Source organism: Pundamilia nyererei, unplaced genomic scaffold, assembly GCF_000239375.1.
Source record: "Pundamilia nyererei isolate P.nyererei 1_Seehausen unplaced genomic scaffold, PunNye1.0 scaffold00047, whole genome shotgun sequence".
NCBI classification, from domain to species: Eukaryota; Metazoa; Chordata; class Actinopteri; order Cichliformes; family Cichlidae; genus Pundamilia; species Pundamilia nyererei.
In genome coordinates, this window is record NW_005187448.1 from 3,259,379 (window position 1) to 3,282,621 (window position 23,243).

Here is a 23,243-nt window from a genome sequence, read left to right on the forward strand (position 1 = left end):
CACCTGAGCATCTTCTTGCTGCTTCTTTAGCTGCTCCAGCATGGCCTTGAATTCTTCTTCCTTCTGCGCGGCCTCTTCCATGGTGGCCTGATTCTGCTCCTCATAGGCCATGGCTACCACAGCCAAGATCAGATTCACCAAGTAGAAAGAACCCACAAAGATCACCAAGACAAAGAAAATCATGTAGGTCTTCCCTGCCGCCCTGAGGGTCTGTTAGGAGGCAGTGCCACAGAGGTCCGGGGAGAGAGAGGAAGAAAACAGCAGACCCGTGAGATCTGATACATGACTTCAACGCCACAATCAACGTCAGCCTCACTGCTCATCTCTTAATATGACTCATCAGAAAGAAATAGAAGACGTACACTGGTCTGAGCATTCCTGGGGGCAAAAATGAATGCAAGCCTCAAGTGAGGAGGGTAAATGTCTCTCACCTTCTGAGGACAGAAGAGTCAAATCTTAACTTAAAACAGCTCACACGATTTCATTTGTCTGTTTCTGATGTGAAAATAATGTGTGGAAATAAATTGAGTAAATGATTTTATACTTTGTGCTCATTAAAACCCTCCATGTGAGACTGTATTGTTCATCAGAAAGAACTGACCTACTTTGCACGCTCACTGTGAATAGCCAAACTATTTCTACAGATTTGGACGCTATGCCCACTGGAGATGAGAAGTGAGGAGACTGAGCAGCAGAGGTACAGCTGAACAGATGAACACACAAAGCAGAAAGCTCATTGGTCTCACTTTGTCTTCATGCTAACATACAATAGTTAAAGTCATTCTCGCGCTGTTATATTTTTAGGTTTAGATAAACCAGCAAACGAATAATCATCATGAAAGGATCCCAAATTTGACTAAAAATGTTCTCGCTCATGCACCTCATCAAAAAATGAAATACGTCTTCAGGCAGCAAAAAGGAGAGAAAAAGGACTCTAGCAGGTAGAGAAGTGAAATATCCTCACCCATCAATTATGCATGCAGTTGACGTGATGCTGAGAAGTGCGTGCAGGACATTTGGCTCAAACGTTCTATTTTAGTGCCACAAAACTAAATCTTACATATATAATAAAATGCTCAGTACTGAGAAACAAATATGATCCATAGGAAGGCGTTTTATTACTTAATGTCCTTACACCAAACCAAAAGCGGCTACGTAATGATTATTCTACACATACGGCGTACAGTATGAGCGAGAGCCTGCAGTTGGAAGCTGAATTTCAAAGATGAGAGCGAAAATAGAAATATGTGCCAGGATGCTCTCATCAGGTCTCATCGCTCTCATTGGTCATACTGTAATCCTCAGCCCTTAATATTTCATGCTTCCTTCCTTCCACTTGTACGTGGAGGCAGGACTGTCTCCACCATTTCAGGGAAGCTTAATGTGGAACAGCCTGCAAGACAGACCAGATGGCGGTGACGGGGCCACAGTATCCACATGAGACTGAGAACAGGGGATAAACTTGGAGGTGAACTAGAGCTGAATGCAGAAGCCACCACCACTTTTTGAATAATGTAATTTGAATAATTACAGGATGTTTGGTACACAATTTTTTATTGGCATTTGTGCTGCAGTGTAATAAAATCACTAGACAGCTGATAACCACCTCCACCATGCGATTGGTTTGTCTGTCAACCGGATCGCTTAAAAAATGTTGTTGCAAAATTGGACATGTGAGGTCACATTTTTATCCAAAATCAGTTCATTCACCGTTTGAGGCCAGTTTTTCAGCTTTAGTGGTGCAGTTGAAGACTGCTGTCATCAGGCACCAGTTTAGCTCACTGGTTGAGCAGGTGCCCACACACACACAGCTGAACTGCTGTATTTCTTCCTCTCTTCCTGTCTAATCTTCACCAGTGAACTAACCAGTAAAGGCAAAAGAAATCTTTAAAAAGCTGCTGTCACTAATAATGGATGAGAAACAAACCATCCATCGCACCATCCTTTTTTAATCATTTCATTGATTTATCCAGTTAAGGGTTGTACTATTGGGGGCGGAGCCTATCCCAGCTGTCACATGGCAAGAGGTGTGATACACTCTGGGCAGGCTGCCACTCGATTGCACTTCAGGCTAGCATTATTTATTTATCTATGCTTTTGGTGACTTTGTTTGAATTATAATATATGTTCATCAAAATTAACACCTTTGAAGCCTCGATAAAATCTGTCCAAAGGCCAAATATCAATCAGATTTCAGCACTGAGGGCTGTTACATGGTGAAACAAGCTGAAGGTGTGGACACATCTGCTTTACCAGCATGTAAAGGTTCTCCCAGAAGTCCTGTGTCATGAGTCGGAAGAGAGCCAGGAAGGCCCAGCCGAAGCTGTCAAAGCTGGTGTAGCCGTAGTTTGGATTCCTCCCAGCTTTCATGCATGTGTAGCCCTCCGGGCAGCGGCTGAGGGGTGGAGAGAGAGCGAGAGAGAGACACATAGAGACAGAACAGGGCATTCAGCCCAAAAATGAGTCAGCACTATTTACTGATAATGTAGTCTGACTATAAGCACACAGAGGAGCTACAGCAAATCTTGGTACTCTTTTTGAAGGGTGGAGAAGGCAACTCACCCAGAGTCTGAGCTGTTCCCACAGAGCAGAGCGTCCAACTGGCCAGGCAGGAAGTAGAAGTTGGCTGAGAGGGGGAAAAAAGCAAGAAAGAAAAACTGCCAAACTGAGTCATTTCGCTCACATTCTGTCGAGATTTACTAAATTTACTCCATTCAGCACATTTCTGACTCCAGCTCACTCAGAAATTTTGACTTCAGTTCATTTGAAACAAATTCCTTTAAGTGCCAAAACGACATATTGTTTCCCCATTCAAGCATATGGGTTGACTCATACTCTGACCTCCGTGCCAGGTCACCGTTGGTGACGCCTTGACTCTACTTACTGTCGTTCGTGATGTATTCGTCCCAGTCAAAGCCCTTACTGCCATTGGCTAGGTAACTCTCGTTGGTGTTGATTGGCCAGAACACACACTTGTGGCGCAGGTTACCCATGAAGAGCTGGAGACCAATGAGGGCAAAGACGCTCAAACAGAAGACGGTCAGGATCATCACATCCGAAAGCTTCTTCACAGATTGGATCAGGGCACCCACAATGGTCTTCAGGCCTGCAGGCCAGCCACAATCACACATGCGCACGCACACAAACACACACAGACACACACACATTCACAAACCACACAGGTGATGCAGGAGCTCCTCATGTCCCATGTGTTAATCTCTGGAGTGTCAGCTGCTACTAGAGCTCATCTTTTTAAATTTGTCACTGGGACGAAGCCCGTAAATCCCTGCATCTTAAGATGTTCATAAAAATCTGGCAGAGACTACATTTGAAAACCTTCCCACTGAATTTAATTATAAATAGAAATAATAGATGTATTGTCATCGACTTGAATATACAACTAAATGTTCATTTTTAACTAAATTCAACATCAAAACAAAAGGGATCATTTTATAAATAAAAATCTGAACTGGTAAAATACTATAAATTTTAGATATGGGTAGTAATACATTTTGGACAAAACTGGGAGTTTACATACAGAACATCTCTAGAAACAACAAACAGGAAATATTCAGGAGCCTTCCCACTCTTTTCAGATTATTGCAACAGATCTCAAATCCAAATAATGGGCTCTTCAACAGAAGAAATTAGCATTTCATTGCCAATGACGGATGAAGTAAAAAAGAGGGGGAAGACTTTCTATAAGTGAGAGGAAATCCATAAGGAAAAGAGCACAGCAGCACAACGAGAGGCCATGAGAGGGACAGAGGCACAGGCAGGGGGGCATTAAACCACATGCAGGTCATTTAAACTCCAAGGCTGAACAGAAGCAATTCAATGCCAGTGCCGGTGTGGGCACTTTCTTGAACTGTCTTGTGTAAGGTGTCATTAGGAAAGCACTGACTCCCCATACCGCGACCCTGTAGTCTGTCTCATCCACTAAAGACAAAATCGCTTTACCTTCCAGACCAGCCTCCTCTGGCAGCATTCGCACAGATCCACGAGGAACTCAAAGATGGAGGCAGGATCGCCCACGCCCCATTTTTACTGTTCACCCACTACACGTACAGCAGGCTTGACCTGCTACAAGCTTTCGATAAATTATGATCTTAATTTAAACTTTCAAATAATCTTACTAAAAGCTCCGTCAAACCAGACATGTAAGGAGCTGCTCGTGTTTAAAGGGACCTATTATAATTTCTTTACTTCCTGTGCTGTTACAGCAGCTGATGTTCATGCTATGTAAGAGCAAAAACCTCAGGCTTAAAGCAGGTAAATGCTCCGTTTCTGGCAGTTTTTTTCAAGGATTTCAAGATATCTAAATGCACAGAAGCTCCACCCACCTTTTGCTTGCAAACGACAGCCAATCAAAAGAAAGCTTGTATAAAGGGAGGAATGCAACAGCTTGATGCATTCGGGGGTCGCACAAAGCCCCAGCATAATCTAACAAAACAGTAAAGATTAGCTTAAACTAGAACTCAGAGTCCAACAATTAAAGCGTGGAGCTAGAAATAAGCATAGTAGGTCCACTTTAAATCACCATACATCTTATTTACAAGCACATGAAAACAATTATCAAATCAAACTAACAGATCTACATGTTTCCCTGGAAAAAAGCCCTCCCGTTCACATGGATTACTGTTTGCTTTATCAAACAAATCTATAAAAATCAATAAAAGCTCCAATTTCATTACTTCTGTACCAGCATTTTAACAGAGAGTCCAGAATTTTGGGGAAATATGTTATTAATTTTGTGGCTGAACGCTACATTAGAAGATCAATACATCCTACCAACCAGTGTTTCGTCAGATTTTAAAAAAGCAGATACGATGTGTTAAATAAGGATGTTTGGAGCTGCTTTTAGGTGGCTGCTGTCTTTGGACAGAGCCAGGAAGTCTGTTTGCAGTCTTTAAGTTAACCAGATGCTCGCAGTAACTTTAGGTACTGGCATGAGAATGGTATCAATTTTCTCATCCAACTCTGAGCCCAAAAACAAACAAGCATATTTCCCAAAATGCCAAACTGATATCTAAATCGTCTGCACTCAAAGAAGACTTTTTCAAATTTCAGCATGAATGTGTAATTTGAAAAAGAAAGCAATCTTTAGTGGCTGTTTTGCAACATGTGTTTAATGTTCTCCGGTCAGATGTCCGGTCAGCGTTACCATTCCATCTGCATATATATCATTCAAGGAGGTCGTAAAAACAGAGAAAAAAAATCAATCAACAAGCTAAAAAACAAAAAAGAGGGCAAATCAAACTTTCAATGCCATTAATCAGCCAAGCTCTTGGTAGGCTAATATTATAGAAGCAAGTGACCGAAAAGCATCATGCAGCATAAGAGGTATGTTCACAAACTAGGCTTGGCAGTCTTCATACATAAGTACTGGGTATGTTCTGTAAGATCTGTATAAGAGCTATACCTTTTCTCATAAAATACAGCTCACAGGTTTGCTTTGGACCCCATTACTAGGAATCCTCTCAAATTTCCAATTAGGAACAACTACAGGGATTAAAGCTGTCTAATTTTTCTTTTCTCATAAAACATAACATGCATATTGTAAGTTTACAGTGTTCTAACAACACATTTCTTTGCCATAAGTAACGGCATTTGCTTCGTCTGAAAAGCTATTTGAAGTTGCGTGAGTTGAAGCTATTTCTCCTTAAAGACAAAAGCTGCCTTGGAAACAAGAGCGCTACCGGGGCAGAAGAGAGTGCAGACACTTTGGAGGGCCCTAGAGGAGACTGCAAAGCCTATCAAAAATGTATTAGTACCATTTTTGATAATTTTGGAGGAAAAATAAATCAAAAAATGGTTTTCTCCAATTTTTTTTTTTTTAATATCGCTAAAATCATAATCGTAATTATAATAATAGTGAGTAGAAAGGAAAGGGTGAGAGGATCAGCCTTAGTGTTTAAACTGAGTCTCACCTGGAATGACAGAGATAGTTTTCAATGCTCGGAGAACTCTGAATGTTCTCAGCGCAGATACATTGCCCAGGTCCACAAACTCTGTTATATATCTGAAATAGGGGAAGGATCACACACAGAACAAACACGATGACAAAAACCACACACGCCAAGAGCACAACACCACCGAACCAGGAGGAAACGACGCCACTCACAGAGCCTGTCCACTGAGGAGAAGGGTGGAAGGTAAAAGGAAAGAAAGACACACACACCTAACACCGACCCCGCCCCACTGCCCCCACCCCGCACCATCCTGTCTTACCTGGAATTACAGAAATAGTTTTCAATGCCCTCAACACCCTGAACGTGCGCAGAGCTGAGACATTGCCTAGGTTTACAAACTCTGTTATATACCTGCAGGATCAAACCACAGTTACAACAGCTTATTATTTACATGCAGATAAACGGTGAAAAGATCAATTCAGACAAAGATGGGCTTTGTGAGAAACAATGACATTTTGTATGATGGTCTTTTCGGGGGGAGGGGTGGGGGCTGTATTTGCTCATATGGAAATAAGTAAACTAGGTGACTTATAGTCGCTGGGAAGACACTGAGCATTAAATTGGATTTTGCAGGCTCCTGACGACTGAGAGAGAAAATGTGAATGACAAGAGTTGGATGGCGAGAGGGAGATGAATCAGACTGAATGACAGTGAGGTGTGGGTGTTGTCAAGGAGGCCGAGCAGTGTCAGATGGAGATCTTCGATTCCCAAAGAGAAAACCAGAGAAGTCTCGGCTCAAATGAGGAAACACAGAAGACGGGTTATCAGATAGGAAACAGGCAAAAGATAATAACTAAAACATCAGTTTACTTTAACCCAACCCAAATACGCAACGTATTTGTGTCCAATTTAACGTCCTATTTACTCAGAGCTCGATCGAAATTAAAATACTTACGCCATCGAAATGACCATGAAATCCAGCCAGTTCCATGGATCTCTTAGGAATGTAAACCCATCTATACAGAAGCCTCGCGCAGTGATCTTTACAAGAGACTCGAACGTATAAATTCCCGTGAACGTGTACCTGGAAGACAAAGCGTTGACAGAATCAGTTCACCGCGCTAGATCAAAGCTCGCTCATTTCTAAGTGCCTGCACCTTCATTAACTGTTAAGACACCCAGGAAATGCCGACATTAGATAAAATTAGAATCATGCAAAATCAGATAAAACACTTTTCTGTCGGTCTAATGTTTTATTAGAATGTTGCTTCATTACATTTGAGCCACACAAATTTCCAGAAAACAGAGGTTTTCAAATACACTGCAGCATACAGCCCCACCAGTGTTTTCTTCTGAAATCTTGATTCTTGTGTGAAAAATATATAGTATGGTTATTGTGCAGAGGGTTTAAAGAGAAAATTCAAATTTAAAATTTCACAGAATTTGACCATCTGTGACTCAGATGTAGTGCCAACACAAACATTTATCACCCATTTATATATGAAAACAGATAAAGTGTACTTACTCTACTTGTTTTGACCACTCAGGAGGATCGCTAAAGGTCATGAATATACAGTTGGTCAAAATAGTACACATAATGATCATGCTGAAAAGAGTGAGGAGCATGTTAAGGAAAACGCAGACTGTAGTGGTAATCACATACATCATCAAGCCTCCATGACATGTAAAACATAAGAATAAAAAATACAGCTTGCAGTAGGTAACGTATGTCCTACAGTCGAGTACGCATAAACAGCCAGCAATATTTAAACAGTTAAAGTCAAGACATGAACTCAAAGCACTTAACTGAAGGTGGTTAAACGTAACCACTACTATTAAATATTTAAACAGTATATATTTAGGGGAAATGCAAAACTACAGTACATTTTAAAGGTGCAAAGCTTTCAGTGCAGAGAGGCTGACACTCAAAGGAAACCAGGGAAACTTCAGACTTGGCTTTAAATGCCTGCAGAGGTCAGTATTAGTTGTGCCTTGAAATATTTGAACAATATTTCTGTACAGCATTAACCAGCAGTTGCAAAGACCTACACAGTGCACTCTACACAAATGTAGATTTAGGTGGGCAAAATAAAATGCCACACACATTACTGCTTCTCTGTTTTATTTTACTTACTTTTTTATATATATCTATAAAAATAATTAATTTGTGCCTAAACTGGAAAACCTTTAATTATGCACCTCGCCTCATTTAGTATCTATGGACAGATCTTTAAATAAACCACGTGTATCTGCAGGCACCACTAACTTACAGGTTGCATTGCTGCAGGAAGGAGGCACAGTGGGGGTCCACACAGCCAAAGTGTGTTTGCTGTGTAGAAGATGAAAACCTTCTGCTTCATTTTTAAACCAGATGCCCAAACAGTCGTGTGTCACATGACACACAGCTGGCTCACTTCCCTTAACTTGTGCAAATAGATAAGATAAAACAAGTCAAATAAAATATATTTCAAAAATCACATAAAATATTAACATGCAGCTCTGATCAGCTGAGGTCCTAAAACAAGTTTCCTTTTATGTCTTTAACAATGCTTCAAATCGAGGGTGCATCCTCCAACTGTTCCTTCTGGATTCGTAGATAATGCACCGATAATGTGCTTACCGAGAGGTCTAGCTTGGCTGACTGTTAAGGATGACTCATCATTTGTGCTAGCCTTTCCCTTCAGTGATAAAATGGCTACTGCACGACGTCCTCTGTGCTCTTTCTTGACTGTAACAAACCGACTCTCTCCTGTACCTCCACTCACAGGAAACGTCGATAGCAGCGCGAGCAGAGAGACAGAACACATCATGAATAATACACATAAACAGGAAACCTTTTCAGTCCCAGCAGTTTAGAAACCATTTCAAAGGATATGAATGTATCAAAATTTTAATAGCTAATCGCCTAACCGGATTAAAAGGACTTATTAAGTACAAGGCAGGTGTGGCACTAAAACGGAAGATTGTCTTCCCTCTATTTAGCACTATAAATGTCTGTGGAGAGAAGAAACACAGAGAGAGAGAGAGAGGGAGACAGTTAACAATCAGAAAGATTATAAATAGACAAAGAACAATAGCAAGGAATATTTAAAAATGTATATGTCATCCTATTTGAAACATTGTGAAAACATTTTCTGCAAGGCATACACGGCCAGTATGCGGACGATAAATAAACAACGTGCATTTGGTCATTTAAGTAAAATGCTGCTTTTAAACAAATGCAAATAAAGTGAGAACTGCTGGCAGGATGACTGTGTGTTGTCCCAGAATCTCAGTGCTGCACCGCCCACTGTGGCGTCTTTAAGGGGAAGGAAACGGGCAAAACCGAGAGGAGCTTGCGAGCCACTTTCTGTGGATAACCTCATAATTGTTTAAATAAAACATGGCGATTTGCATGAAACATTCATGGAACTGTGCATTTGCACAAGTGATACGGGGCCCTTGTGCTTTTAACAAGGCATCTCTCACTCCACGCTAAGCCTCTGAAGAGACACCGACAGCGGAGTCAGGAGGGAGGGAGAGGAGGAGGAAAGAGGAGAAGCGGGGCGGATGGGTGGGGAGGTGGGAAGCAAGGCGCCTCACGGCGGTGGCGTCACATGACCGCGTGTATTTTGTGCGTTTTGGACAGAAATAAGGTGCGTGCCCGAGTTCTTACTATGACATAAACGTCTGAAAAAAACAAAATGACGAATGCGTCCACTTACAAATAAGACGGATCACCCCTGATGTCAATATTACCTAAATGAAGGGAGACGTCAGCACAGTTTCAAATGACTGGACCCACTTCCTTCCTCCAACCTTCCTCTCTTATTATAATTATAGGTCAGTGCAGCATCTCCCTCATCATTAACACTGTCATCTACCAGTCAAGACAATCACACGCTTGGAAATGTCCCATCATGACATTTCTCTTAAACACAGCCATCGTGCACATATGCAGGGTACACATCCATGACTCACAAACAAATGCATAATTACACACATCACATGCAGCAGCAGCAGCACCACAGCACAATCAATAACCACCACTGTCACCCTGACACACATGTCCTCCACAGCTATCCATGAAGCGCTTTTTTTTGGGTAACACATGACAAAAGTGCTGCTGCAAAGCTACTGAAAATTTCATAATCTAGAGCTGAGCGAGGAGGAGAGGCAGAGAAGGCGGGGGGTGGAGAGCGAGTGAAGCAGGCAGGCAGGGAGCAACTGTGGCAACAGCAGGCTGAGGAGAAGCAGGGCACGAGGAGCCAGAACGGGGAAGCTTGGCGGAAGACGAAGAGGAGGACGGGAGGGAGGGGGGATGGGTGGGAGAAAGAAACCAAGAGCGGCTTCGACACAGAAGCTCGATCCAGCAGGCAGGGCTGCAGCATCTGCATCCGTGAGGGCCTCAACAGCCATTCGGCGACCCCCTTTTTTGACCCTTGTGGCAAGCGATAAATGGGCTGCGTTTATGGCGCCTTTAGCCCGAAAGCCCCACAGTCACAGAGACATTAATATATGAATGCTATAAGGCCTTCCTATGAGATGCCCATGCATTCCTTGCCGTGCTTTCGCCCTGTTTATGCCATTTGGTGTGCAAAAAAATATATTTTTGCATTGTCTCTAGAGGCATGCTGAAATATTCCTGACAAGGTTACTGTAAGGTAATATTACTGTAAACATCTTTAACCAGTCCACACAAGACAAAATGCTGCGTTTTCTCCGATATACATCCACTGATATGATGGGGCAAGAACTTGTGACAGGGGTGACTTCAGTCATCTTATTTTTGAGACACTCTGCTGTGTCTGTAGCAGATCTTTGTCCTCAGCAAAACATGTTTTGGTTATCTTGGCTGCAGCATGAAGGACAGCAAATGTGCTCATGCATCCTTGCACATGTTGTCTGTTTCATCTCTGTCCTCTCTTCATCTCTCCCTCCCTCCCTTCCTTCTATGTCCTCTCCTTGAAATCTTTCGCCGGCCTTGAACAGTGATGGCAACCACGACCCGGCCTAGCTCAGCTCAGCGTGGCACAGCCCTGCTCGGGCCACCAACCAGGCGGGGAGGGCCGTTGCTGCGTCATCACCTAGCTAGCCTCCCGGCCTTCTGTCTCAGCTATAAGATGGCCTAAAAGAGCCACGAATCTAGATTTATCTGAAAGATGAGGAGCAACCTTCCTTTACATATATTCCCCCTCATCTTTCTGCACCTCCTTCCTGCAAGGGAGCTATCCAGATGCAACCTGCCACCTCTCAAATGACAAAGACACACAGGGCAAACGTTCTCCCATCAAGGTCACCACCTGATCTGGTGTCACTGCAGCATCGGCTCCCTTTGGTATCAGAATAACACTAGATTAGGGGCCGTAATTAGATTTGCCTGAAGCCAAGAAGCAAGAGCAGAAGCGAGGCTGCACGGCTCCACGCGCATGTGTGTCATTAATATGGAACACGTGGGGGGAAATAGACAGGTGAGCTGCATGTAAGCAAGTGAACAATCAACCGTGCCGTGGATCCCTGGACATGTTTGCCACGTGTCATCTGAATCGTGTCTCCTTGTGCGCCGGACTGGTGCGTTACATAACAGTCAGTGTGCACGGTGTAAAGACAGAGAGGTATAACATGGAGACAGACGGAGAGGAACGCTGATGCTGATGCTGTGCAGCCAAACGCACACACGCACAATATCTAAACAAATCTGTTCAGGTAACAACGATGACTAAACACGCCATTACCCTCCTGTTTTGTCAGGGAGGGTTTGCTATATTTTGAGATACTCTGTGTGGACCGAGGTTTACACAACGCTGTTGTCAAAACGTGCAGCAGTTTTGAAATGAATATATGATCGAAGGAGACCGTCTTGAACGAAAATGCCAATTTTGTTATATAACTTTTTTTTTTGACTATAAATAGACAACAAACAACGCTACCATGGTAGAAGGTTTTAGCCTTCACTGCTCGGTCCTATTATGAACACACGAGCATTGAACTCACCACAGTACACCTTGCATTTGCACTGATGCTTAAGGAAAGGAGAGAACAGCCATTTTATGATAAATTATTCTCGCACTCCTACAAGTAAAAATGTAGAACTCTTAGAAGCATCTTTAGCTCTACAGCTTTCCACAATACAGTTTCTTTATAGTTTTCAATTTTGAGCCTCTAATTCTCCCTTTTTCAATATCTGCAAGCCGTGTCTTCTGTTCTTTAAGTTCTTTAAGGCTTTTGCACAACAAAAACAGTTGAGTGAGACAAATGCAGTCTCCAACAGTTTAGGCTAACAGGTGCACATTAAAAGACTGTCAAGGTCACCTGTTTGTCCTCACACTGAGGACGACCAGACGTCAGACATGACAGAAACCCCAGAGAGACACGTGTCTCCTTTAAGACAACCAGAGTCCTCTCAGCCTGCTGCTGCTTCTCTCTCCTGCCACAGATTAATTTTTCAACAATTAGGAAAGTCTGTCATGTGGAACAACGGTCTTTCAACAGTAACTGCTTCTGACCTTTTCCCCAAAGCCCTGTGAGCACATTGGAGATACAGCAACGGCCCACTCAGCAGCTCGAGAGCTCGGCTCCAACACTCCCCAAAGGTCTTCGAGGAGCAAAACGTAATTACCTCCCGCAGCCTAATTATAAAATTAAAAATAACTGTAAACATAGCACCCCTGAAAGTCAAGTGTCAAAAAAACCCTAAAAAACCCCACAGTGACTCTGCTGTCTGCGTCATTTCCAGTCATAACTTGTGACTCACTTCAACATAATGAAGTTTCTTATCTACTGAATGCTGTCCAAACCAATTATGTACTAAAATTATGAATGTCTGAGTTTATCTGATGTAACACAACGTCAGAAGGATAACAACACAATCACAATGTCTCAGGTTAAAATTTACTACAACCACTACAGTCAGATGCTACAACTATTTCTTCCAGATGCCACGCAAGCCTTGGATTTTAGTTTTAAACTGAGCTCAACTGATCACAATCAAATCTCTCAATATGAAAAACAACACTGAAAAAGATCAAAAGAAAAGTGTTTTATGAAAAAAAAAGAGTGCAAACACAAATCAGGCCAAGCACAAGGATGGAAAGGTAACAATGATGTTACAGGGTCACATTTTCACTTGCCAAATGCAATATTAAAGGTTTTTGGGAGGAATATTTTGAGCATTTTGGAAGCCTGAGAGCGAGGGACAAACACCAGAAACATTGCACTGCACCAATATTTGCAGCAATGACAGTCAGATACTTTGTTTTAGAATAAAGCCAGCGCTCAATTTGACTAAAATCATTGGTGTGTGTGTGTGTGTGTGTGTGTGTGTGTGTGTGTGTGTGTGTGTGTGTGTGTGTGTGTGTGTGTGTGAATACTCACTTTTTGAGAATTCACGTAGAATGGGTCCAGATCCTCCAGTGGTACCGCCGCCATTCCCTTAGGGATGTCCCCATAGATGTAGGGCAGGCTCTTCCCAGCCTCCAGGTCACTGTTGGGTTTGGGCTTGTTCTCGTCATCGTCGTCACGGTAGCTGCTGTCCTGCTTGGGTGGCTTTTTGTTCTTCTCCTCTTGGATGCGCTGCTCAAGGACCACCAAAGATTCTGGAGTAAACTTCCTGAAGCTGTCAGGTCCTGGCGGTGCAAGAAGGGGTGCGGCCATGTTTTCATCCTGCAGCTACTTAGTCTTTAGGTTTGTACCATCCACGGTAGCAGCTCTGCGGGAAGCAGGAGGGGGGAATATAACATGAAATGACGTACTTCAAAAATGGTGGCCTGAAATTAACAGTTAGCTGGGTGCCCATTTAGAAAGATTACAGAAAAAGGAGACAATACAGCTGCAAAATGTTATTTTATGCACCAAAAGAACAAGAAAATGTTGAGATCTTGTAATGTTATATATATGTGTGTGTGTGTGTGTGTGTGTGTGTGTGTGTGTGTGTGTGTGTGTGTGTGTGTGTGTATAAGCATTTGCAGGCTAACAGATCTCCTCCATCTAGTTTATCTCCATTAAGGAAGTGAGCTGAAGAGAACCATTAACAGACATTTGTTAAATGATCCTCTGAAGCAGCAGAGTGTGTGGTTGACTTAAATAAAGAGAATATTTTAGATAAGAGTGTTAAAGAGCAACGCATAATGGTTATTCTCATAAGATGGGGGAAATATCAGATAATATACTGAGGAAGCCTTTTGGATGAGAGGTTTTCACGAGCCTAAAGAAGCCCAGTTGCATTCTTATTTCAAGCTTTCTAGTCAACCATGACCTGGATGACTGTGAACCTACACAGGCAAATGTGTAGGTTTATATAAAAACATGCATATTCAGTCATTTCCAACCTTTGAGGAGCTGTTTTACCAAGAAAGAACTCCAAACCAGTGGTATATGCTTCAGTTGATGAATATGGTCGGTTTTGCCATTTCACCTCAGGTTGTGTTTTTTTATTGGTTACATACATTTGCGTTGCCATGGTAAATCAGATGTTGCACAGGTTAACAAACAAATATGTAAATATTAAAGAAGATGTATTTTATAATTAATTGAATGAAGACCAAGTTCCACCTGCACAAAAAATCTAACCACAGGTTTAAAAGTCTCACCCCTCATGACTCTGTTAAACAAAAAGGCTGAGAATAAAAGGCCTTACAGTAAAGGCTTTCTCCAAAACGCAAAGAGAGTAACATGACAAATGTTCAAGCTGCAGGAACACCGGGCAGTGCTGAAGCAAAGAGGAAGGAGCTGAAATTAGAGTTCAGTTAAGCCAGACTTGAAAAATTAACGAAATCATTAGAATTTTTGGAGGATTTCTAAAACATCGCCCTCCCCTCTCTTCGCCCTGTGTTCCACCTGCTGCTGCAGCGCAAAATCCTTTCATTTCAACAGGAGCAAGGTGTCTGCAGCCTGAACAGGACAGGCGGCCATATTTGAGTCAGCGGGCCCCGTCACTTCCCTGCCTCCCTCTTACATAACAGCGTCTAATTGAAATGTTCGACGCGTTAAAGCTGGCATCACACGGGAAAGACTCCACTCTGCGTGTCCCGACACTCGGTGGAAAAAGCACAGGAGACGTGAAGAAGGTGAGGCGAGAGGTCTGTTTTAAAATGGACACCAGAACCTCGGAGCCTTCTGCTGCGAGGCTGGCGCTGTCCGCTTCAGCACTGCACGAGCTCATATTCATACACGTGCGCGCGCACGTGAGTGCCTACAAAAAAGGTGCGGGGGGTGCACACAACCCTCCGTTCTTTTCTTTTTTTCTTTTTCTTCCCCTACACCTTCAGGCCTGTAGTTTATCCTTCAAATCTCCTCGATTATTAAGTCGTGGTGGCAACACTCGTCTCGTTATCTGTCCCATCGGCTGCTGCTTACATCTAAGCCTAGCAGTGCGATCAGTGTCACACAGAAACGGAGAACATTCTGGCATCTTCAAATCAACTTGTTTCCTAAAGGTTTGAATCAGAGAGCCACTGCGTTTCCAATCTATTCCTGTGCTGAGCTTCACAGAGAAGCTGTGGGTTATACTGCGCAGTGAAGTGGCCCGCTACAACCAAATTGGCCAAAGCTGTATTGCTGCAGTGGGAGGTTTACATGTTAAAAATTGTCACGCTGAGGTAAGCGCAACCGTGGATCAAAGTCACGAGTGTGGTGTCGATGTAAAAATAACAATCAGGTACATTTTGTCCTCCCTGTGAAACAGCAAACACGGTTTTGTTTTTCTTGGGGTTTTTTTGTCCTCTCCGGGATGTTCTGTGCGCTTTTGCGCGTTGTCTTCAAGGATCTGCACCACACCCGTGAAGCCATGTCGACTGCCAAATCAATAAGGCTCTATCTGTGCACAAATAACCCAGGCTGCGAAGCTAAAAGTAACACACAGTCTGCACCACGGCGTTAAACACGACGATTAGAAAACAGCAATGCTCATGTCACGCCAAAATCACCTGGAGGAATGCAAATTTCCCGTCTGTTGGTGATGGAAAGAAGATCGGGCTACTTACATAGCATCAGCCCCTTCTTGAAGCCTTGTGGGGTTTCAAGTGCATCATCCTTTAGTCCGGAGGATATAAAGAAAAAAGCCCAAATTAAAAATAAAAACCTACAAAGTTTTCTGGGCTTCGAAGAAGTCAGACGGCGCCCTGCCTGAAGCCTAACCTATGAGACATTTTCTCCTCCCTCCCCTGTTTTCTAATCAGTACCTCCGATCCTCGGTGAAATGGTTAATCTGATAAATTCCGACAACAACTGGCTGTTAAATATATTTCCCTCCCTCTTCGCACTGGTTCAGCCGGTAGATGCCCATCGAGCGCAGACACCCTGTTTCGTCGCGCTCGCTCCCCCAAAAAAAGATGCGGGGCAGTGTGCAGCTCTGCGACATTTAGGCTACGCAGGGATAGCCTACCGACGGAGAGAAAATCTGCCCTCACCTACCGACGCGCGCCAGGCTTTCCCCAACGGTTACAAGCGAAGGATACTCACTTCGTAAGCGTTACAATGAATCCAGAGAGCCGTTGCAGGACTGCAGATGTGAAAAAGCTTGGGGAGAAACTGCGGTTGTCGCCATATTGTTGCTGCTACCTTCCCCCTCAGCGCGAGCGGTTTTCCTGCATAATTGATGACTCTCAGCAGAATGTGAGGGAGTGTCGGAGAGCGCGTTTCGTAAAATCGTAAAGGTCATTTAGGCCCGCAGACTCCAAACCCCCCCAAGTGAGCGCCTCACAGCACAGGATCAGGGATGATCCATGGTGAGAGACTGTGCGCAGAAAACACGCTCAAGGTTTTTCTGACAAAACGCATTGGCTCACTGTGTGAGCACTGTGTGTGTGCAGTGTGTGTGTAATGTGTGTGTAATGCAGGAATTTATCATGTGTAGGCATTCAAATAGGGGAGGCCACTACATGTCTGAGATATGGGAAGAAAATAATAGTTTCTTGAAAGACATTAAAGCTGATGAGTGAATGAAAAGACAGTTACGCACACGCGCGCGCGAACACACAACTAACGCCTTAATTGTTTCTCTTTCTCACATGTTCAGTGTTATAAACATTTGTTCACTTATCGTCACATACTTGCAAATATATTATTTAAGCCGAGCACCTCATCTCCAAATGACTGTTTTCACTTACAGGCCTCCTCCAGCACTTCGCCCTTTAATAGCACAAATTTAAATGCAAATAGGCAGCTCTTAATCCGGTAACCTGCCCTCTGTCTTTTTGCTGTTACGTAATGCGCGAGCTCGTGTGTGAATCAATGCAAACGGAGCTTTCACGTTTCTGTAGAGTAGCTGCTTTTCCGTTAAAACTTTTTTTACGCAGATCAAAAGAGCTGAACGTGCACCTGACGTCATCGGTGGTCGGAACAGTTTCTGTTTGCGATCAAAAATACACACATATATATTTATATTTACATTTATGAAGGAAAAGAGTTGAAACTAAATGGAGTTAAAAGGTTTTCTCCTGTGTCTGAACGTCTGCTATTTGACCGCATTATCCACTTCGCCACAGAAGAGTGAGTACCTGCAGAAGTTTTAGTGTTATTTCTTCTTTTCCTCCACTTTTTAGTAAAGTATTCAGCCAGTTTTTGATTATCAGTAACTTCAGATCCTGTTTTGCGGTGTTTTTTGGCGGTTTTTTGTTGTTGTTTTTTAGCAAAGCCCCTCTTTCTTGGACCCGAGTGTTATTTAGGTGAAATTTTCTAATTTTCTAATGAACTAATATACGTTTTGTTTTGTTTTGTTTTAAACAGGTGTCTCAGTTCAGCTTTTTGGCTAATATTGAGCAGCTAACTTTACTGGGTCCATGTGCTGACTGTGACTCAGCACTTTACCTGATAAACATTTTATTTGTGTTATGATATGATGAAGTCTCAGTGATACACTCAGTTCACTTCCTCGCTGAAAATGTACTTTCTTTGTTTCTTTACTAACAGAAAGATTAATTAGCACATCACCCGCAGTTTTGCACTTTAAGAAAAATTAAACCATTCACCCACTATTATGTGTTATCACAAAAGCAGACAAAAACAACTAATACTACTTTTTTCAAATTTTTATATTTTATATATATTCGTTTGGTTTCTATCACCACTGCTGTCACCAAAACCTATATAATCATTGGCTATTTTGGATGTCTGTTGCGCTTTGAAAATTATTCGGTAGCACTTTTTAGTACAGCTCGGCAAGAATGTGGTAATAGGGGGGTGAACAGGAAGAAACAAGCAGGTAACAGTATAAAAATAGCAGGTTATTACCCCAGAAAGTTAATGTTGGATCCCTCTCAATAATCCAGTTAAGGCGATATTACTAGTATCCAAGTAATGTCCAAGTAATTAAGGTTAATGCTATTATCATTATATGGTAATAGTATCCTAATATGTTAAAGCGTCAACCAGTACTACAATATTATTGTGAGACTACTACCGATATGACCTGTATGTTTGAGTGGTGATAACACTAGAAAGGAGCTTTAATGTGTTTTTCACATTAAAATGAAAAGCACATTTAAAGTTTACGTACAAGTCAACTTAAAACTTTTTTTTTCTTTATTAGGTTGTGGGGAACGGCCTCTTTTTGGTCCTCCAGGTGCTTCTCGGATCGTGGGTGGCCGAGAGGCTCCCGAGGGGGCGTGGCCATGGCAGGTCAGCATCCAGATCCAATACAGACACCACTGTGGTGGCACTCTCCTCAGCAGCGTCTGGGTGCTCACTGCCACACACTGCTTCTACCACCACCTGTGAGTCCCTTAAAAGTAACAGTCAGGGCACTTTGCACAAACAATTGGGGGGGGGGGTCTTTACCGCAACGTTATTGGCGTGAAGGTAAACGCTGACAGAGTCTGCTTCTATTTATGTATATGTTTGTTTTTTTTACACTCTTTTCTTTTGTGTCCAGACGGATCGGCCTGAGCTATTTTCGTGTGGTGGCAGGACTAAATACGCTATCTTCTCCAGGAAAATACGCCCAGGTCCGCTCCATCAGGGGAGTGAAAATGCACGATGGTTACAACATTATCACATCCGATAACGATGTGACGCTGTTGCTGCTCAGCTCGCCCTTTAAGTTCACCAACTACATCCAGCCTATTTGCCTTCCTGGTGATGTGATCCACGAGGCCATGCTCAACCTCAGCCACTGCTTCGTCAGTGGATGGGGAAGCACCTATTACAAAGGTGGGAAAGGCCAGAGTTACTATTTTAAAATAAGAAAAATTAGTATTTAGTTTAGGGCAGGGATGTCAAACATAAGGTCTGGGGGGCAAAATTGGAGCCAATATGGCCCATTTTACATTTTTGGAAAAAGTGAATTTAAAAATTTTGGACTTTTAAACTTATTTTTATAAGTTTTACAACTTTACATGCTGACAAAGACCAACAGCCACACCCATTTATACTATATCAAAGGAGCTAAGTAATAGATAAACAAGTAAATGACAAAAAAGTTTGTTTTCCATTTTCTACCATAGAAATTTTAGTTCAACAAAAGAACATTTTGGAAAATAAATAAAACCTGTTTGTTGTTTTTGTAAATAGGAAATAGGAGAGTGTGTACAGTGAGATAGCAGAACCTTTTCTTCAATTTTACACATTTATCAGGTAGAGAAACAGATTTACTACTGATCTTTTTATCTTTTATTAACACATCTGAATGTGGGCTCTGCCAGCTCCTGGCAACACAAGTCAGATGAAAGGTTAAGAAAATGATTGAAATAGCTGAGTTTATTGATGTCAACCAAAGCATGCAAAAAGTGAAGGGGTTCTGAAGTATTTGCAGCTGTATTATCTGTATGTCCGGTTTTAGAAGTCATCAGTGCATCAGACAAACTTCTCATCCTCTGGAAGTTTAATGTGAGAGCAGGAAAAGTTTACAAAGAGAACGATGAGAAATTTTAGTAAAGGTGAAATGAACTCCACTGGCAAGTGAACTCAACATCTACTTGACTATTATGTGGCTTGCAATGCTGCCTTACATAAGTTCTTATCAACAGAGATAATGCACGTTGCTGAGCTTGTCTTAGCCTTGAAGCCTACCTCATAAGATGAAAACTAGAAAACTAGATGTTGTGAAGCTGGCATGTGTTGAATAACAAAAAGATTTGCCAGGGCAGTTGAACTGGCTCTTGAAGATTCTCAAGAACATCTTGAGATCTTGAAGGCTGCTACTCAAAATACAGCCGGCTGGTTTTCAGAGGATTGTGTAGAAATCCAGAAACTTCTAGAAAGTCAGAACCAGCCTTCCTCACAGTAAAGACCAAAACGCAGAAAGAAAGAAGAAAGAAACACTTGGAGTTCCTGATGCTACAAAAAGAAGGAGAAGAATTGCAGATTCTGTCAGATAAGAACGACTCCCAAGGCTTGTTTGCTGCACTGAAGGCAAACTGTGGCATCCACATGATGTGACATCTGACAGGAGATATGAAGGACACCACTGAGTGATGAAAGGAACGGTTTTAGAACCTCTTTAACACAACTTCAAGTCCCAGTTAGAGCTCGGCTGTGTATATCCATTTCAATGGATGAGCCATAGAAAGCACTCAAGAAAACTAGGAAAAGTCGGGTATCAGGCCAGGCTCTTATATCTCTACAACAACTCCTGGAAACAGAAAAGATCACACAGAATAGAAAGAAAGAATCAGTGAAACGCCATATGGAGATCACTGGGATGCACTCTGAAACCTGAGAAGTGCAGAGTTGTCAAATCAGGTGTTCATGCTGCGCAAGGCTTTGTTGACCAGGTTACAGGGCCTCGCAAATAAGGTGGCACATCAGCTTCGAGTTGGGCGGTCACTCAGCGCAACAGATGTGGAAAACTGTCATTTCTAGGGCAGGTCGCACAAGTGTGGCTATCACAGTCTGATCTACAACTGAGTCACAATGGGCTGCTATTGAATATATTATATCATGTAGATACTGAAAGCATGATTATTTTCCTCTGTTTTTAAATGTCACTCTCACATTACGTCACATATATTAATAAAGTTTTTTCAAAGCATCTTTGGTGTGTGAACTGCAGGCCCGCTGACGAACAAACTGCAGGAAGCTGAGGTGGAGCTCATCGACAGACGAACATGTAACCGGGTCACCTGGTATAACGGCATCATCACTGAGAAGATGATCTGCGCAGGACTGGAGAGCGGAGCAGCCGATTCCTGTCAGGTGCTGATCCTTGGGTTTTGTTTTTGTTTTTGATTAAGTCACTACGGGCTGGTTGAAAGAAAACTTCACGCTGTTTGTGTCTGCTTCAGGGTGACAGCGGGGGCCCGCTGCAGTGCTACAGCGAGAATCAGGATAGGTTTTATCAGGTTGGCGTGACGAGCTTCGGAGACGAGTGTGGACTTCCTCACAAGCCTGGGGTGTACGCACGAGTCAGCATTTTTTCAAAGTGGCTGACTGCGAGTCAGACAGCGGTAGCAGCATCTGTCCACAGAGCGAGCACGGGAGTCATCGCAGCTCTGCTCGCTGCTGCTTTGACGCTGCTCTGAAACATCCAGACTGGCAGCAATAAACATCCAAAGTAAAGCAAACAGCTCTGAACGCCACACGCTTATTTTTTCATATACAGTTCATAACAACAACCCTGTTAGAGCTGTCAGAGCTTTTTTAAAGGCACAGGAGAGCCACATTTCTTATTCAGCAGCTTACTTTGGAGTGATGGTGTAACTTGTTGTCAAGCCAGAAACGCTCTGATTGTTTCACATGATATCTGTGTTTATTAATTTTCTTTGTACAGCATGTAAATACAGACAGAGACACATGTATGTGATGACATATGCTTCGTCTTAAAATGAGCTCACATTTTCTAACACGTTGCTTTTGTTATCAGTAATAGAAGGAGGGTTAAGGAGTTGTTTCCTTTGGAGAGACGAGTCCATTAGAAATACGACAGCTGTAATATGACTGAAAGGCAGCTGCTTCCTTGGAATTCACTTTATTGGCGACATTTCCACAACAACTTATCTTGCTTAGATTATCTCATAGAGTTTTTAAGGCACTCAGCAGAAGAGAGAAGAGCTTTTAAACTCCTGAGTGGGTACAAAAAAAGATGTCAGAGCTTTTATTTATTAGGAAGACCAGAAGTTTTCTTTTTTCCTAATAAAAGCTTTAAAACATCCAGAAAAAAAACTTTATTAAGAGCGACAGATTGTATTAAGAAGTTAAAAGGCTTAAGTTTAATTCCTGGATTAATGGCATGTCTGTAGGTGATTATATAAATGTATTAACAGCCTGATTTTAACTGATTAGCCTGATCTAGAGTTTCTAGATGGTGTTTTTAAGAAAGATTTTCTTTTAAGAAACACATTTCCAGTGTCAAATAAAACTAAATTAGTCTGTTTCAGAAATCGAATTATTCTTGCATTAATATATATAAAAAAAATAAATGAATAAAAAAAAGTAACTAAATACACAGCTTCTTCCTTTCTGATACTACTTTGTTACACTGCAACAGGCCTAGACTGCTGGGGTCTTCCCATGATGCATTGTTTCTTTTTCGCTTTCTTTGTGTTCTCCACTCTGCATTTAATCATGACTTATTATCAAATCGCTGGCTCTCTTCCACAGTGTGGTTTTATCGCTCCCCCTGCCCCTCACTCCCAAACAGGCGTAGCAGAAAGCTGCCCCTCCCTAAGCCTGGTTCTACCAGAGCCCTCTTCCTGTTAAAAGAAGAGGGCTCTGGTAGGGAGTTTTTCCTTCCCACTGTCGCCAAATGTTTGCCAGTAGGAAGTCGTGCGATTATTGGAATTTTCCTTATATATTGTCGGGACTTTACCGTAGAATATAAAGTGGTTTGACGGGACCTTTGTTGCAATTAGTTGATCATCAATCAACTATTAACCATCTGTTGGTTCAAGTAAAGAAATATCTTATTTTATTAGATGTGAATATTTGTAAGAAACGCTAAGCAAAACTGAAGTGTGGCATCTTAACACCCCCAACACAAACACACAGAGCAGAAACACTGACACCTGCTGGAGGGAAGATGCCATTTTCTTTCTTGTAACAGCAGCTGGTTGCAGATAGATGAGAAAAGAAGAAGTACAAGACAAGTCTGACAAAGCAATTTTTTTATTATTTGACATGAAACACATCCAATGACAGAGTGACAGTGTTTTTGTCAAGTAAGACATGTTGTTGTTGTTGTTAGAAGTTATCGCACCATTAACCAGTTGAGAATGTCTTTGCTGCAGCTCGACGATGCATAGTGAACAGACAGTTGCTGAGGTATACATTGTGGGCCCTTGAGTTTGTGGGGTTTTGCGTTTGCGTGTACAAGTAAAAGATCCTAATTTCATTACCTCGCAGGTACATTTATATTTTGTGCTTAGGATAACTTTGGAGGTTTGAAATGTTCGCCATTCGTCACAACACAATATGAAAACT

General features: G+C 42.3%; 2 protein-coding genes across 7 annotated transcripts in view; one reads left to right on the forward strand and one right to left on the reverse strand.

Annotated features, from left to right (window-relative positions):
* scn8aa (sodium channel, voltage gated, type VIII, alpha subunit a) overlaps nucleotides 1-17,018 on the reverse strand; it is a 47,334-nt gene extending 30,316 nt beyond the window's left edge. For 2 of the 6 annotated variants that reach the window (XM_013910707.1, XM_013910703.1), the window contains exons 1-10: nucleotides 16,350-16,668; nucleotides 13,266-13,599; nucleotides 8,788-8,906; nucleotides 7,438-7,527; nucleotides 6,868-6,996; nucleotides 5,931-6,022; nucleotides 2,885-3,106; nucleotides 2,563-2,626; nucleotides 2,254-2,395; nucleotides 4-210 (exon numbers count right to left, since the gene is read on the reverse strand). In XM_013910707.1, the coding sequence (XP_013766161.1) occupies nucleotides 4-210; nucleotides 2,254-2,395; nucleotides 2,563-2,626; nucleotides 2,885-3,106; nucleotides 5,931-6,022; nucleotides 6,868-6,996; nucleotides 7,438-7,527; nucleotides 8,788-8,906; nucleotides 13,266-13,544 (1,344 nt within the window). In that variant the 5' untranslated portion in view covers nucleotides 13,545-13,599; nucleotides 16,350-16,668. Of the gene's footprint in view, nucleotides 1-3; nucleotides 211-2,253; nucleotides 2,396-2,562; nucleotides 2,627-2,884; nucleotides 3,107-5,930; nucleotides 6,023-6,231; nucleotides 6,324-6,867; nucleotides 6,997-7,437; nucleotides 7,528-8,787; nucleotides 8,907-13,265; nucleotides 13,600-15,871; nucleotides 16,310-16,349; nucleotides 16,669-16,996 lie in introns of those variants that run through there. The other 4 variants (XM_013910708.1, XM_013910706.1, XM_013910705.1 and 1 more) reach the window with 3 other exon arrangements.
* Nucleotides 17,019-17,233: 215 nt separating this feature from the next.
* On the forward strand, nucleotides 17,234-21,388 carry LOC102192393 (transmembrane protease serine 12). The gene is made up of 5 exons (XM_005732645.1): nucleotides 17,234-17,378; nucleotides 18,418-18,601; nucleotides 18,760-19,037; nucleotides 20,878-21,020; nucleotides 21,110-21,388. The coding sequence occupies exons 1-5, from the start codon at nucleotides 17,306-17,308 to the stop codon at nucleotides 21,344-21,346; spliced, it is 915 nt and encodes a 304-aa protein (XP_005732702.1). The 5' UTR covers nucleotides 17,234-17,305; the 3' UTR covers nucleotides 21,347-21,388.
* Nucleotides 21,389-23,243: the final 1,855 nt, after the last annotated feature.